General features: G+C 40.2%; 1 protein-coding gene across 2 annotated transcripts in view; it reads right to left on the bottom strand.

Annotated features, from left to right (window-relative positions):
• Window positions 1-15,239, bottom strand: part of cacna1db (calcium channel, voltage-dependent, L type, alpha 1D subunit, b) — a 96,683-nt gene that overhangs the window by 31,149 nt on the left and 50,295 nt on the right. For both annotated transcript variants that reach the window (XM_079826910.1, XM_079826911.1), the window contains 13 exons: window positions 15,219-15,239; window positions 14,802-14,859; window positions 14,594-14,720; window positions 12,661-12,790; window positions 10,556-10,615; window positions 9,434-9,540; window positions 9,263-9,350; window positions 6,335-6,442; window positions 6,200-6,252; window positions 5,961-6,107; window positions 5,282-5,483; window positions 3,630-3,788; window positions 746-856 (listed from right to left, as the gene is read on the bottom strand). The exon at window positions 15,219-15,239 is cut by the window's right edge and continues 25 nt beyond it. In XM_079826910.1, coding sequence (XP_079683036.1) covers window positions 746-856; window positions 3,630-3,788; window positions 5,282-5,483; window positions 5,961-6,107; window positions 6,200-6,252; window positions 6,335-6,442; window positions 9,263-9,350; window positions 9,434-9,540; window positions 10,556-10,615; window positions 12,661-12,790; window positions 14,594-14,720; window positions 14,802-14,859; window positions 15,219-15,239 — 1,371 coding nt within the window. The remainder of the gene's footprint in view (window positions 1-745; window positions 857-3,629; window positions 3,789-5,281; window positions 5,484-5,960; window positions 6,108-6,199; window positions 6,253-6,334; window positions 6,443-9,262; window positions 9,351-9,433; window positions 9,541-10,555; window positions 10,616-12,660; window positions 12,791-14,593; window positions 14,721-14,801; window positions 14,860-15,218) is intronic.

Genomic DNA, 15,239 nt, shown 5'->3' with positions numbered 1-15,239 from the left:
AAGGAGCTCTTTATGTGATACATAAATCATTTGCATAAATTCACTGGTAGTGGGATTTTACAGATGGAACCAGGGCGATGCAAACACATGTCATAAATACTGTAAATACTGTGTTTACAATAAATACTGTAAACAAATTTTAACAACTGGTATTTTTTCAAGCAATTACATTTTTCTGCATTACAATAATGAGAATTTTGGGGGTTAAATTGTCATGAAAATAATGCCACAATGCAAAAAAATCCTAAAGCTCCTATAACAGTCTTCATTGATAGGATGATTTTGGGGACAAATATGACATGTTAATGACAGGTATCGTGAGATACCCGTGTTATTTATTAGTAAGAGTACAAATATTTATCTGCATAAACATTCAATGTCTTCCGATCTGGCATATTTCATTATTATTTAGCTATGTCTTAAATGCTGTTTAAAGCGTGTTCTATAAACACAGCACACTGAAGGACGAGTGACCAACTAAACATACACAAACGCCAACTAGCAGAGGTGAGGAACTGAGAGTGAGGGTCAGACAGGCGAGAGGAAAGATGGGCGTCTACCTGACTCAGAACGATGTCTACTATGCTGCCAATCACCACCAGTGCATCAAACCCATTCCATGGATCCACACAATAACCCTAATCAGACAGACACCAGCGGGGAGGACAGGAGAGCAGAAGGGTTAAACATCACGGGACAGGGGGACAAGCACTCTACTTTACAGTCAGACTACAGAAAGACGTACCTTCGGTTTGAAGGCAACCAGCTTGAGAATCATTTCAACTGCGAAGACCCCCGTGAACACCATGTTCAAAACATCCATCGCATAATTGAAGAGACGCGACTGGCCGTGATGCTGTGTGTATAATACATAGAAAATTCAGAATGAACATACCGGTAATTGTATGTGGATTACAGTGCAAGCCTTAAAACTAAGCCAGAATTCAAAACAATACACACCGATCAGGCATAACATTATAACCACAGACAGGTGAAGTGAATAACACTGATTATCTCTTCATCACGGCACCTGATAGTGGGAGGGATATATTAGGCAGCAAGTGAACATTTTGTCCTCAAAGTCGATGTGTTAGAAGCAGGAAAAATGGGCAAGCACAAGGATTTGAGCGAGTTTGACAACTAGACGACTGGGTCAGAGCATCTCCCAAACTGCAGCTCTTGTGGGGTGTTCCCGGTCTGCAGTGGTCAGTATCTATCAAAAGTGCTCCAAGGAAGGAACAGTGGTGAACCGGCGACAGGGTCATGGGCGGCCAAGGCTCATTGATGCACGTGGGGAGCGAAGGCTGGCCTGTGTGGTCCGATCAAACAGACGAGCTACTGTAGCTCAAATTGCTCAAGAAGTTAATGCTGGTTTTGATAGAAAGGAGTCAGAATACACAGTGCATTACAGTTTGTTGTGTATGGGGCGGCAAAGCCGCAGACCAGTCAGAGTGCCCATGCTGACCCCGCCCACCGCCGAAAGCAATAACAGTGGGCACGTGAGCACCAGCTGGACCACGGAGCAATGGAAGAAGGTGGCCTGGTCTGATGAATCATATTTTCTTTTACATAATTTTTACATCATTACATGTGGCCTCTTTCAGCAGATAATGCCTCTGCCACAAAGCAAAAATGGTTCAGGAATGGTTTGAGGAGCACAATAATGAGTTTGAGGTGTTGACTTGGCCTCCAAATTCCCCAGATCTCAATCCGATCGAGCATCTGTGGGATGTGCTGAACAAACAAGTCTGATCCATGGAGGCCCCACCTCGCAACTTACAGGACTTAAAAGGATCTGCTACAAACATCTTGGTGCGAGATACCACAGCACATCTTCAAGGGTCTAGTGGAGTCCATGCCACGATCAAAAAATGTTGTGGTCAAAATGCCTGATACAATGATTCCTTAACTGGCAAAAGCCAACCTTGCACTACTATTAGTAGCTATGTTTCCATCCAGCTGTTTTTATGCGAATTTGTGATATACACTGTGTCAGGAATTATTAGGCACGTTGATTTTCTGAATATATTTTTTTCCAGGCACATTTGACCAATTCCAAACCACAGTAATCCTAATAACTACTATTCATTTAGTATTTAATATTGTATAAGTGATATATAATTGTTCATGAAGGCTGGAAATGAAAAACACTATTCAGGTGTGCAGAATTATTAGGCATGCTTCCTTTTACAGATAAATTGAGCCAAAAAAGAGATTTAACTCAGACTAAAAAGTCAAAAAGTATTAAATGCCCATGAGAAGGATGCAATACTAATGCAATACTAGACATTGCAGTTAAGGCGTGACCATTGGACAGTGAAATGCTCGTTGGGTCAGCAGGGTCAGACAAAAACATGTGGCGGAGAAAAGACACCTGTTAACCGCAAAAGAATGAAGAATTAAGGTGAAGAATTAAGTGTGAAACCATCAGGAACCCTTTAGTCTCCAGCGCCACCATTTTCCAGAGCTGCAACCTTAACCTGGCGTCTCCAGAAGTGCAAGGTGTCAGGATCTCAGAGACTTAAATTGGGTAAAGAATCCTAAAATATGACCCTCACTAGATAAGAATCACAAGCTGAAGTGTTGTAAAATACATGAAGACTGTTTTTTTATAGGCTTTATGGACAGATAGGTTGAGAGTGACTCTTGAAGGACCAGCACCACATCCTCTAGTACCACTGTTTGAAGAATTCATCTTCCAGAATCTGGCAGTACGTTTTTGGGAGTTCATTTTAGTCCATCCTGAAGTCCGTTTTGCAGAGATGGACGAAAAATGAACTCCCAAAAAGTAGTTATTAGGATTACTGTGGTTTGGAATTGGTCAAATGTGCCTGGAAAAAAAATAATATATATATATGTGTGTGTGTGTGTGTGTGTGTGTGTGTGTGTGTGTGTGTGTGTGTGTGTGTGTGTGTGTGTGTGTGTGTGTGTGTGTGTGTGTGTGTGTGTGTGTGTGTGTGTGTGTGTGTGTGTGTGTGTGTGTGTGTGTGTGTGTGTGTGTGTGTGTGTGTGTACATTTTTTAAATCCGAGATAAGAAAACATGGGCATAAACTATGACGGAAACATACAACAAAAAACTTGTGTGACTTCTCTTGAATGAATGATTCAATGACTCACGCATAAAGACTTCACTTGTTTAATTACTGGATGAATCAGCGTCTTTGAACAAATCTCTTAAATAAATGATTCAATGACAAATATGGCAAATGACAAATTTGTCTCCACCTACTGGTGTAAGTATGTAACTGATACACTGATCTTGATTTGAAGCGTCGTTACTTTCTAAAGGTGATTCACTCTATTTTGATCTCCACTGTAGACATCAGTGTTTATATCTGAACTATAAACTTTTATCCAGTACTTCTGTGATAATTTGAATGATTGTAAGACAGAAATACTGATCCTGTTTGTGAAGCTGTTTCATATCTATACATGACAACGGATCTCTCTGGATCAGAACACAGATTTAAATGTTCACTGTGATTTTGTCAAAGGTTTAATAGAAGAGTTGAAAAAGTGACCCAAGTATTGAAAAATGTGTCTAGCGATTGTAAAACACTGTAATGTGATGACATCTGTTCCATATTCTCTGAATGGGTTTGTGTCTCAGTGCTGATGTTTCTCTCACCTGAACCGCTAGACACAGCGTGTTGAGGACGATGAGCACAAACATGACGTACTCAAAGCCGGTGGAGTTCACCACATACCAGAACTTATACTGGTAGGGGTTTTTCGGGATGTATCTCCTCAGCGGACGGGCTTTCAGAGCGTACTCCACACACTGGCGCTGTCAAGACACACACACAATCAGACTCACATCCTCATCTTTCATTCATATCCACACTGAAGAGGGTTGCCAAGTCTGCGTGACAAAACTAGCCCAATGGCCGATCAAAACTAGCCCAATAACCCTATCCCAAATATCGAAAATCACTATATAGTATTAATCATAATCATAAAATAACTCCCTTCCTCACAAAACCTACACTATATTGGCAAAAGTTTTGGGACGCCTGCCTTTACATGCACAGGAAATGTAATGACATCCCATTCTTAATCCGTAGGGTTTATTATGGAGTTGGCCCACCCTTTGCAGTTATAACAGCTTCAACTATTCTGGGAAGGCTTTCCACAAGGTTTAGGAGTGTGTTTATGGGAATTTTTGACCATTCTTCTAGAAGCACATTTGTGAGGTCAGGCACTGATGTAGGACGAGAAGGCCTGGCTCGCAGTTTCTGCTCTAATTCATCCCAAAGGTGTTCTCTGTGCAGGCCAGTCAAGTTCCTCCACACCAAACTCGCTCATCCATGTCTTTATGGACCTTGCTTTGTGCACTGATGCGTAGTCATGTTAGAACAGGAAGGGGCCATCCCCAAACTGTTCCCACAAAGTTGGGAGCATGAAATTGTCCAAAATGTTTTGGTATCCTGAAGCATTAAGGGTTCCTTTCACTGGAACTAAGGGGCCAAGCCCAACCCCTGAAAAACAACCCCACACCATAATCCCCCCCTCCCCCAAACTTTACACACATGCATTGGCACAATGCAGTCAGGCAAGTACCATTCTCCTGGCAACCGCCAAACCCAGACTCGTCCATCAGATTGCCAGACAGAGAAGCGTGATTGGTCACTCCAGAGAACATAGAGTCCAGTGGCGGCGTGCTTTACACCACTGCATCCCACGCTTTGCATTGCACTTGGTGATGTAAGGCAGCTGTTCAGCCATGGAAACCTATTCTATGAAGCTCTGTACACACTGTTCTTGAGCTAATCTGAAGGCCACACAAAGTATGGAGGTCTGTAACTATTGACTCTGCAGAAAGTTGGCGACTTCTGCGCACTGTGCGCCTCAGCATGCGCTGACCCCGCTCTGTGATTTTACGAATGGACTTATTGCACAGGTGGCAACCTATCACTGTACCACGCTTGAGTTCCCTGAGCTCCTGAGAGCGACCCATTCTTTCACAAATGTTTGTAGAAGCGTCTTCATGCCTAGAGCTTGATTTTATACACCTGTGGCCATGGACGTGATTGAAACACCTGGAGGGATTTGGATTTGGAGGGATGTCCCAATACTTTTGGCAATATAGTGTATCACCTAGCACAGTTGTGTCTTTGTTAGAACGTAAAATGGGTAAAATCTCTCAACACAAGTATTTCAGTCAAATAATCCTTTAATCAACCCGCCGCAACAGATTAAAAGTAGCCCAATTCTGAGGGAAAACACTGACTTGGCAACCCTAACACTGGATCACATTAGCGTCTGTGTGGACTTTCAGACCTGGTTCTTGTCCAGCTCGCAGTTCTTGTATTCTTTTTCACCCTGCTCCTGAAACGTGACGATGACAAAACCTACAAAAATGTTCATCATGAAGAAGGCGATGATGATGATGTAGATGATGAAGAAGATGGAGATCTCCACGCGGTAGTTGTAAATGGGGCCAATGTTTTCCTTGCTTGAGTCGATGGCCTTGTACAGCAGCCTGCAGGAGACAAAATAGTCTCAATGCACATAGTTGCTGGCATGTTTTGGCATCACACAGTGTAGTTTATTCCAGTGCTTATCAACTGGTTTTGCTTCAGAACCCAGACTGTCATCAAAACAGCCTAAAATCCTTACAATGAATCACTGAAAGTGTTTATTTGACCATGAACACATCAGCATATGTGTGTGTGTGTGTGTGTGTGTGTGTGTGTGTGTGTGTGTGTGTGTGTGTGTGTGTGTGTGTGTGTGTGTGTGTGTGTGTGTGTGTGTGTGTGTGAGAGAGAGAGAGAGAGTTTGTGTGTGAGAGAGTGTGAGTGTATGTGTGTGAGTGAGTGTAATTGTGTGAGTGAGTGTAATTGTGTGCGTGCGTATGTGCGTGCATGCGTGTGTGTGTGTGTGTGTGTGTGTGTGTGCGTGTGAGTGAGTGAACGTGTGTGAGTGAGTGTAAGTGTGTGTGTGTTTGTGTTGGTCTTACGCTGGCCAGCCTTCAAACGTTGAGACAGTGAAGAGGGCCATCATAGCCATCAGCACATTATCAAAGTTAAAGTCGCTGTTGTACCAGATCCTCTCGCGCATTTGCGGCAGTGCCGTCTCACCAATACTGTAGACGATATACGTCCCCCTGGAAAGACAAAAAGATGGTGGATCTGATTCACACACAGGAACACACATACACACAGAGTGCATTCACAGTAAGACACTTAATTCACTCACTTGCATTCCACTGGACTTGACTTTGCATCATCACTACAGCGGTAGAACTTCCCCTGAGGACAAACATTTTAATCACGTAAAGCAGAAAATATGCAAAATATGAAAACTTTAGCTCTCATGTATTTGCTGGGGCACCTTGAACAACTGCACACCGATGCAGGCGAACATGAACTGAAGAAGTGTGGTGACGATCATGATGTTCCCAATCGTCCTGATGGCCACAAACACACACTGAACCACATGCTACATCCGCAGAGAGAGAAAGAGAGAGAGAGAGAGAGAGAGAGAGAGAGAGTTATGTTTAGTTTATTTATGCATTTTACAATTAAAATAGTAAGGAATTATGAGTATTAATCTTATTTTTCATGACATTTTGCCAGAACGCATTACAAGTAACGCGAGTAATGTTATCAGATTACTCTTTCAAGTAACTAGTAATACATTAAATTCACAACAAAATATCTGAGTTTCTTTTTCAAATAGAAAGAGCATGCATTTACTCATCTCACTTGCACAGAAACACATTCAGCATTCTTCAATATGAATAAAAACTGTGAAATGCGAACTCAGAATATTACACAAACCTGCTATAATTAAATATGTTAAGTTACACAACTACGGTATACTTTATGTATTTAATCTCACTTTATTAACCAATGTCTTTCCTCTGCCAACCTTCAATGATCTAATTCAACCAAACTAATAAGCAAAAATGACTTTAGTTAAACATCACATTTATGTTGAATTTTTGTTTTGTTTTAATGAATATGTCTTATTCCTTTCACTTTTGGTGTAAAAGGGCCTTTGCATTAGCCAAAATTATAACGTTTTCCTCCTTTTTTTAAATTAAAAAACAAAAAAGCAAGCCCAACTCAGATGAGAAAAAGTAAAACTAAAGTGACGTAACATTACTTTACATAAAAAGTAACTAAAAAAATGAAATTATTTACTTCTTTAGGGAGTAACGCAATATTGTAATTAGGGGTGGCACGGTACATGGGAAAAAAACGAACCGTTCGGTTCGCTTGTCTCAGTTCGGAGTGTGTGCGTCGCACGGTTCGACGCATGCGCAATGTATCCTCGTGCCCGTATGTTACCTCAGACAGTGGGTGTCCTTTTGGCGCGAAATAAGAGGTGTGTGTGTGTGTGTGTGGACATACAGTAAAGTAAAAGTGGAGTGCTGCAGGTCACGTCACGTGTAGAAATGCAAGTGGGAGAGATAAGGAAGGCTGCCCGGAGTTGTTGGAGGATGCGCCAGCGACGTATAGCAGGCAGGGCAGATGCAGATTCAGTGCGTATGGAGAGCGGGAGCCGCGCGCGCCCGATGTGCATTCACATACTGGCAGTGTTTGTCTCGCGCAGCTGAACCGCGGCTCGTGTATTGCAAATACAGACGAATATTGTCCATTCTGTCACATTTGCCAGTGTTCTCCTCCGACCCCTGTCTGTCTCATGCTTTGATTTATGATGGGCTGCATATATCTGCAGCAAATGCGACCGTGTTCCCCTCTGTCTCATACACACACATGCATATAACATGTTGTTTATAAGTAGTTCACATGATAAATGTAACATTTACAAGTTAAGATATGCTTCTAGTTGTAATCATTTAAACATGCCTTTGAAGTTTGGGCAAAAACTTCTGGCAGTGTTGTGTTTTCGTGTATTTGTTTCTTTTTTTTCACAGCGCTGGATGTCATATGGTGATTTATGAAACACACGGAACACTTCATGGTGAAATTTGTTAATCAGGTCAGCTGAATTAAAGCCACTGTGCATTGTTCTGATCAAAATTGATATGATTAACATGAAAAATGTTACGCCAATGTGTCGGACTCAGTAGACAGCCAGTTAGGAAACAACTTGATATAAAAAATTTTTAATTACTGTATCCTAAATTGTGGATGATAAAGCTATATATATATATATATCATATGCTGAAGTAAATTTCTGGAGTGTTAACGATTAAAAAAAAAAACAACAAGAACCGTACAGAACCGAAAACCGTGACCCTAAAACCGTGATACGAACCGAACCGTGGGTTTTGTGAACCGTGCCACCCCTAATTGTAATGCGTTACTTTTAAAAGTATCTTTGCCCAACACTGCATTTTGCTTGATATTTAGATTTTATTGTATTATAAAAACATACAGGAAATCTCTGAACTCACTTCCTCCTCCAAAAAGTATGTATAAACTAAACTGCAGACTCATTATCTACTATCCAAATTGTGATAGGCCACTTTAAATGTAAAAAAATGTTAACTAATAATATAAATAACTAAACGAACAATCACAGCTCTGCATAGAAACTATTCATAAACCATCATCAGGACACTGCTGGGAAAGGGACTGGGCTTAATAATAATAATAATTTGTTACATTTATATAGCGCTTTTCTGTGTACTCAAAGCGCTTTACATATAGAAGGGGGAATCTCCTCAACCACCACCAGTGTGCAGCATCCACCTGGATGATGCGACGGCAGCCATATTGCGCCAGAACGCCCACCACACACCAGCTGATTGGTGGAGAGGAGACCGAGTCATGAGGCCAATCGGTATATGGGGATCATTAGGAGGCCATGATGGACAGAGGCCAATAGGCAAATTTGGCCAGGATGCCGGGGTTACACACCTACTCTTTTTTTTTTTTTTTGAAGGACATCCTGGGATTTTTAATGACCACAGAGAGCGTCTCATCCGAAGGACGGTGCTTGTTACAGTATAGTGTCCCCATCACTATACTGGGGCGTTAGGACCCACACAGACCACAGGGTGAGCATCCCCTGCTGTTCTCACTAACACCTCTTCCAGCAGCTACCTAGTTTTCCCTGGAGGTACATCCAGGTACTGACCAAACTCAGCCCTGCTTAGCTTCAGTGGGAAACCAGTCTTGGGCTACAGGGTGATATGGCTTACATATCAACCTATCATATAAATACATAAATGTTGATCTGAGTCGCTGTTCGCATCTGGTGTAGACATGGCATAACCCTACACACTGTTTATATCTAGTGAGCTTCACATTACGCTTGAGTCACAGAGAGATAGAAGTGCCTGACTTTGAGTCCTTTGGCTCTGTTGATGGCTCTCAGCGGTCGAAGCACACGCAGAATCCTTAAGATCTTCACCACAGAAATGGCAGACGATCTGCAGACAAAACACACAGAGCCACATGAGCGCAGTTACTGACTTCAATAATGCTGGATGAAATAACCGTGACATGTACGTACTGTATGCCGAAGGAAACGAGAGAGACTCCGACCACCAGCAGATCCAGCAGATTGAAGTAATTTCTGCAGAAAGCTCCTTTATGAAGGAACGCACCGAACGCGGTCATCTGATGAACACAAAGACCAGTGAACTAAACAAGCATCTAGAATTCTAGCAATAACACATTTCTTTTTACACATTTAAACTAGTGAAGCATAATCGGTATAAACTGGAATAGGTAAGAGGATTATAATCAGGGTTTGCTCACCAGCTACTGTGGCTAGTGGTTTACTTAAGTTACTAGCCACTCAGCATTTTCACTGGCCACAATTTTGTTGTTGTCTATATGTAAATGACCACTGTACACACCCAACATGAAATGTATAACACGACAGGTCATCAAATAGGTCTGTTTAGCTCTGATAAGGTTGTGTGTAAACCTCCTTAACCTAGACAGATGAACACTAACAGTTACTTGTCTGAAAAAAATAAGATTTTTTTGGTAAATATAATTTATTCTCAAGCAATATTCTCATTAGCGTTCTATCAGCTATGAAATATTTAAATTTAGCATATTTTATGTATGAGCCCATACAGTAGCCTAGTGAAATACATATTCATATTGTCATGTGATTTGACAGTTTATTTGATTAAATATCAAACATCTAAAAGGTGTGCATCATACCTGACACCCAGAGGAACACTTTACAGTTGATTTTATGACTAAGCCATTCTCTTCGAATGCTATTGAAGTTAGAAACGTGTATACCAATGTCGTACATAACTTTAGAGACGTCGCTAAATTCACGAATATCGAACAACCAACGTCAAGCCAACTTTATGCCAGTCACATCAGATGCGCTATGGTTCTGCTGTGACCTTTGTTTGAGCCAGCATTTCAGCGATGACTAATCTGAACGCCTCTGATTATTAGACACTGCATTCATAAACTCAACAGAATCGCATGTGAATGGTTATAATGCGATTATAACAGATGCCTTTTGAGAAGACTACAATAAAATTCCACCCACAAAGTGGCTAGTGGGGCTGAAATACACCCGCAACTGGCGGGTGTTAATGGCAAGCCCTGGTTATAATCATGTTGTATAGTGTGCAAATGGAAATAAGACATGAGTCTTTACCTTCAACAAGATCTCCACTGCAAATATAGCGGTGAAGGCATAGTCAAAATAACCAAGAACCTGCACAGAGCAACATGACACATAAAGAACTCGCATAGAATCCACAAGAGTCAGTTCAAGTCTATTTGATTTCTACAGCACCTCTACAGTTCAGAAGTTTCAAAGCATTAATGCCTTTAAGTTAACAGACAAATGAAAAAAAATTGAGAAAAAAAAGTATGGGTACTTTACTTAAAGCCCTTACGTTTAATGCATTATAAAAGTATTTTTAATGCAGTAGCTATGCCTTGTAATACACCTTATAATGCATTGTATGATATCATGAATAATTGTAACCAGTTATAATACGTATGTATTCTTTGAACACACCTTTAGAAAGTATAATGCAATAAAAAAATATATATTATAATGCATTTTAACTTTAGTTACAATGATTTATGAAAAGTTAAATAATACCGTTATAATGCATTATCCATGAGGGCTTTAAGTAATTGTTCCCAAAGTTGTTGTTTTGGTTTTTTTTGTAAATTAAGTTTTTTTGAAGTAAACTAAACTTACTTTACTGTTTAGCCAATTGAATTCTCCAACATATTTGAATTGAAAAAATAAAACAGTTTTGGGAGTAAGTAAAACTCAAAAAAGCCCATGCAAAAAAAAAGAAACAAAATATATTGAGCTGAGATTATTTTTTACAGTGTACCAAAGGGAAAATATTCTTGAGAGTAACCAGAGCCCATCTTCTTCTGACATTACAATGTGCATATGCCAAATATTATCTTAGTTAAAGGTGCACTATGTAACTTTTCTGTCCGCTAGAGGTCGCATATTCAAAACAAAGGCATAGTATGATGATGCCAAGTTTGAGCACAGAATCTTGGGACATGTGGTCTTCAGCTCACAGCCGGTGGAAAAGAATTCGGGATAGGGCAGCGATTATTAACGTTACTGTAGTATGAAGCATAGCAGGACCGAGTGTTGTGGAGCTGAGCAAGGCCGCTGGAGCGATTGTTAATAAGATAAATGCAACACACGCCTCGCGAGCAGCGGGACTTTTATTATGCCACAGTCACCGGCGCCATTTCAGCTTTTCCGGTCATGAGTATGAGGTAACGCAGCTCTATTTATCATCTGAGTGTGTTGAAAATGAAGTTATGACGTTACTCGCTCGGCAGCTGCTATGACACTTGTTGCACTGCAGTGAGAGTAAAGCGTTTCTGCAAAATAAAACCGGAAACCGAAGGAAACGCAGATATGACGCCATCGACAGGCGACTCCCTCACACATCCCGGTTCCTTGGTTAAAATAGCAATTTCTCACGATTTACAAATAGTTGGAAACATTTGGGATATTGTAAGTACTGAACTGAACAAAATATATAACACTGGCCAAGTTTTTAGATATTTTACTGGATATGTTACATAGTGCACCTTTAACACAAGCCATGTGTTGAAATGATCTTAAAGGGGTCCTATTATGCCCTTTTAATGAAGTCTTGATTTTGAGAGAACTTCGAGCTTTGCAACCTTGCAGATCTTTTTTTATGCTCAAACAGCAACATTACACACCAACTAAAGTTCAAAAAGTGGAAAAGCAAAATAGGACCCCTTTAATATGCAAAACAATGAATCTGCATTTGAAGCGTTTTGTGAATTCCGGTTTACATTAAAGAAGGTAACACTTAAACGTTCTACTAACTATAAGTAACTTTGTATTAGTAGACTGTATTAGTATTGGTCTTAATATCTGCTAACTCTTTATTTTGTTGCTCTTCAACATACATTCTACTGACTATAAGTCACGTTGCAACTACATGTCAACTTATTCTACCAACCTAACAGTCTACTAACATTCTAATGAGAGTTCGTTGACATGTAGTTGCAAAGTTAGTAGAATGTCTAAAGTGGACTATCAAAACCTGTTCCCTGAAATAATTATTCCATCAAATGTGATCATGAAGAAAATGAGGTAACAAATGACATAGTTCATGAATCTAACTGATGCTGCGTAATTAGAGAAAAACATCCATATTATTCCCGTATTTGTATATTTCATCCTATTAAAAAGAACAGATGATATAGTGTCAGGGTTTCTCTTGTCTGTCTTACGATGTTTCTGGCAGAGAAGTTACGGATGGGGTCCTCGGCTGCCAGCGAGACGGAGCTCAGCATGATGAAGATGAGGATGAGGTTGGTGAAGATCTGATGATTGATGAGCCGATGGCACGCCACACGGATCCTGCGTTATAGACAGAGGTCAGACGGACGACAGTGTGTGAGAATGAATGTGGCAATGCAAAAGACGTTACGCTGTCTGTCTCTAAAGATGATGTCAAGTACGCGGCACTATACTGTACGCATACAAAGAAAAATCTCCCGTGCATCATAAACACACCAGATTTGAACAGGCGGAAGTCAAGAATAAATTACTTAAGTCTGATCCTCAGCCTTGTGAAAAAGTGTGCATTATTGAATATGCACTAGCGTACTTCAAACATTTCAAGTATAGGCCTATAAAAAAAAACTATACTTGTAATATTAATCAAATAAAATGTCACTTAAAGGGATAGTTCACCCAAAAACGAAAATTAGCCCATGATTTACTCACCCTCAAGTCATCCGAGATGTATATGACATTCTTCTTTCAGACGAATAAATTCAGAGTTATATTAAAAATGTTTTGGCTAATCCAAGCATTATAATAGCAGTAATAGTTGCTCTGTTTTTGAAGTCCATAAAAAAATGAAGCGTTCTGAAGCGAATCGATGCTTTTGTGTAAGAAAAATTACATATTTAAAAATGTATTTCATTTTTTTCTATGGCTCTGCATCAGCCGTCCCCGCGCCATCACTTCCGGCGAATAAGGTCAAAATACATGCAAAATATTGGCGCGATCATAGATATATACATAGATTCCTCATTAGTGCCTGCGTGGATCGGTCGAATGAGGCATCTACGTATATATATCTTTGATAACGCCAGTATTTTGACCTTATTCGCCGGAAGTTATGGCGCTGGGAATACTAGATGACATTCGTCTGACATTCGTCTCGCAGAAACCGATCATTTCGTGTCTTAAGACATCAATGTGTCGCCACGAGCCGCATGGTTTAATATGGATTCTTATGTCTATGTGTTTTTACTCTCATACTCTAAAATATCCCCATTGACATGCATTATAAGACTATCACACTGCAACGGTTGGAGTTAAAAATCTTAATTTGTGTTCTACTGAAGAAACAAAGACACCTACATCTTGGATGCCCTGGGGGTAAGCAGATAAACATAAAAAAAATCCTTTTTGGGTGAACTATCCCTTTAATTGTACTTAAATAGAGATCACCTTCATGACCGTTTCTTAACACACTTTTAAAAAGTGCACTTTGTAAAAAGGTTCATTTCAAATCATTGTTTTAATAATCTTTAAATGCTTTCATGCTTTAAATTGCCCTTATTTTGATGTGTTTACTAACATATTAAAGCACATGTAAAATATTTGATTATAATTTTAACTGTAGTTAACTTTAAATGTGCTAATTGCAACTTCATCGTTACAAATATGTTTAAATACATGACATACAAGCTTCAAAAGAAATTACATTAGAGTATATTTTGGTTTGCCATAAACGCTTGTCAGTATATTCAGCAGCACACTTTAACCATACTTCAATAATAATAGAATTAGCTAATTGTCTGTAAAAGAGCAGCGTGAACATTCTGCTAAACACTGTATCCACTGGAGAAAGTGTTTTCAATCATAACAAAGGCACTTCATGCTCAAAATCTTGTTCTCTTTGTATTTGTTTTCTGCATTTTCACGTCTGCTGTAGCTTCTAGTGAGAAATGACGAGAACTTCCACCTTTCAGCATGACAATGATCCGAAACACATCTAAAATCAACAAAAGAATGGTTCAGCAAAGAAAGATGAATGTTTCGGAATGGCCCATCCAGAGCTCAGATCTGAAGAGGGCCATGCACAGGAGATGCCCTCGCAATTTAACTGATCTGGAACGTTTTTGCAAAGATGTATGTGTGACGTACGGGTTGGAGTTGCTCAATATGAAGAAGGCGCTTCCCTCTGGGATGGGTGGTGTCTTTTCTCTGAGGCTCAGCTCTGACAGTCTCTGGGGCCGTGATGACACCTCTGGCACTTCTTCCTCATCCTCCTCTACATACACACACAATAACAGTGATCAGCTGACATCACTGGAGCTCAAGTGATGAGAGGTAAATACTATAAGAGGTTCACCTGAGGAGTACATCATTTCCTCGGCCTGATCCTGATCGGCCTCCTGATCACCAGACGCCTGCAAATAAAGCACATCAGTAATAGTGATAATGTCGAGCACAGCAAAAAAAAATTCTTACTCATTATTTTTGTCTTGTTTTCGAGCACAAATATCGAAACATTCTTAAAGATACATTTACTAGAGCAGAACCCGTTACAGTAAACCCCCCCCCTCTCACTAGGTGCCTCCTGTTGCCAAAAACTTCCTAAGTGATGGGGCTGATCCCAATATGTCAATGGAGGGACAACAACAAGACAAAAAAACATGTAAGACATTTTTGTTGTTGTTGCAGTAAGTCAGCTGTTCATGATCACAAAGTGATACTGTTCAGATGACTAAATCCAGAGATGTCATGCATGTAAATAAATATCACCCACCTTAATGTTTCCCTCTTCACC

The sequence above is a fragment of the Gobio gobio genome (assembly GCF_949357685.1).
Source record: "Gobio gobio genome assembly, chromosome: 10".
NCBI classification, from domain to species: domain Eukaryota; kingdom Metazoa; phylum Chordata; class Actinopteri; order Cypriniformes; family Gobionidae; genus Gobio; species Gobio gobio.
Note: the sequence above shows the minus strand (reverse complement) of the source record. Positions and strands in the feature narration are given on the sequence as shown.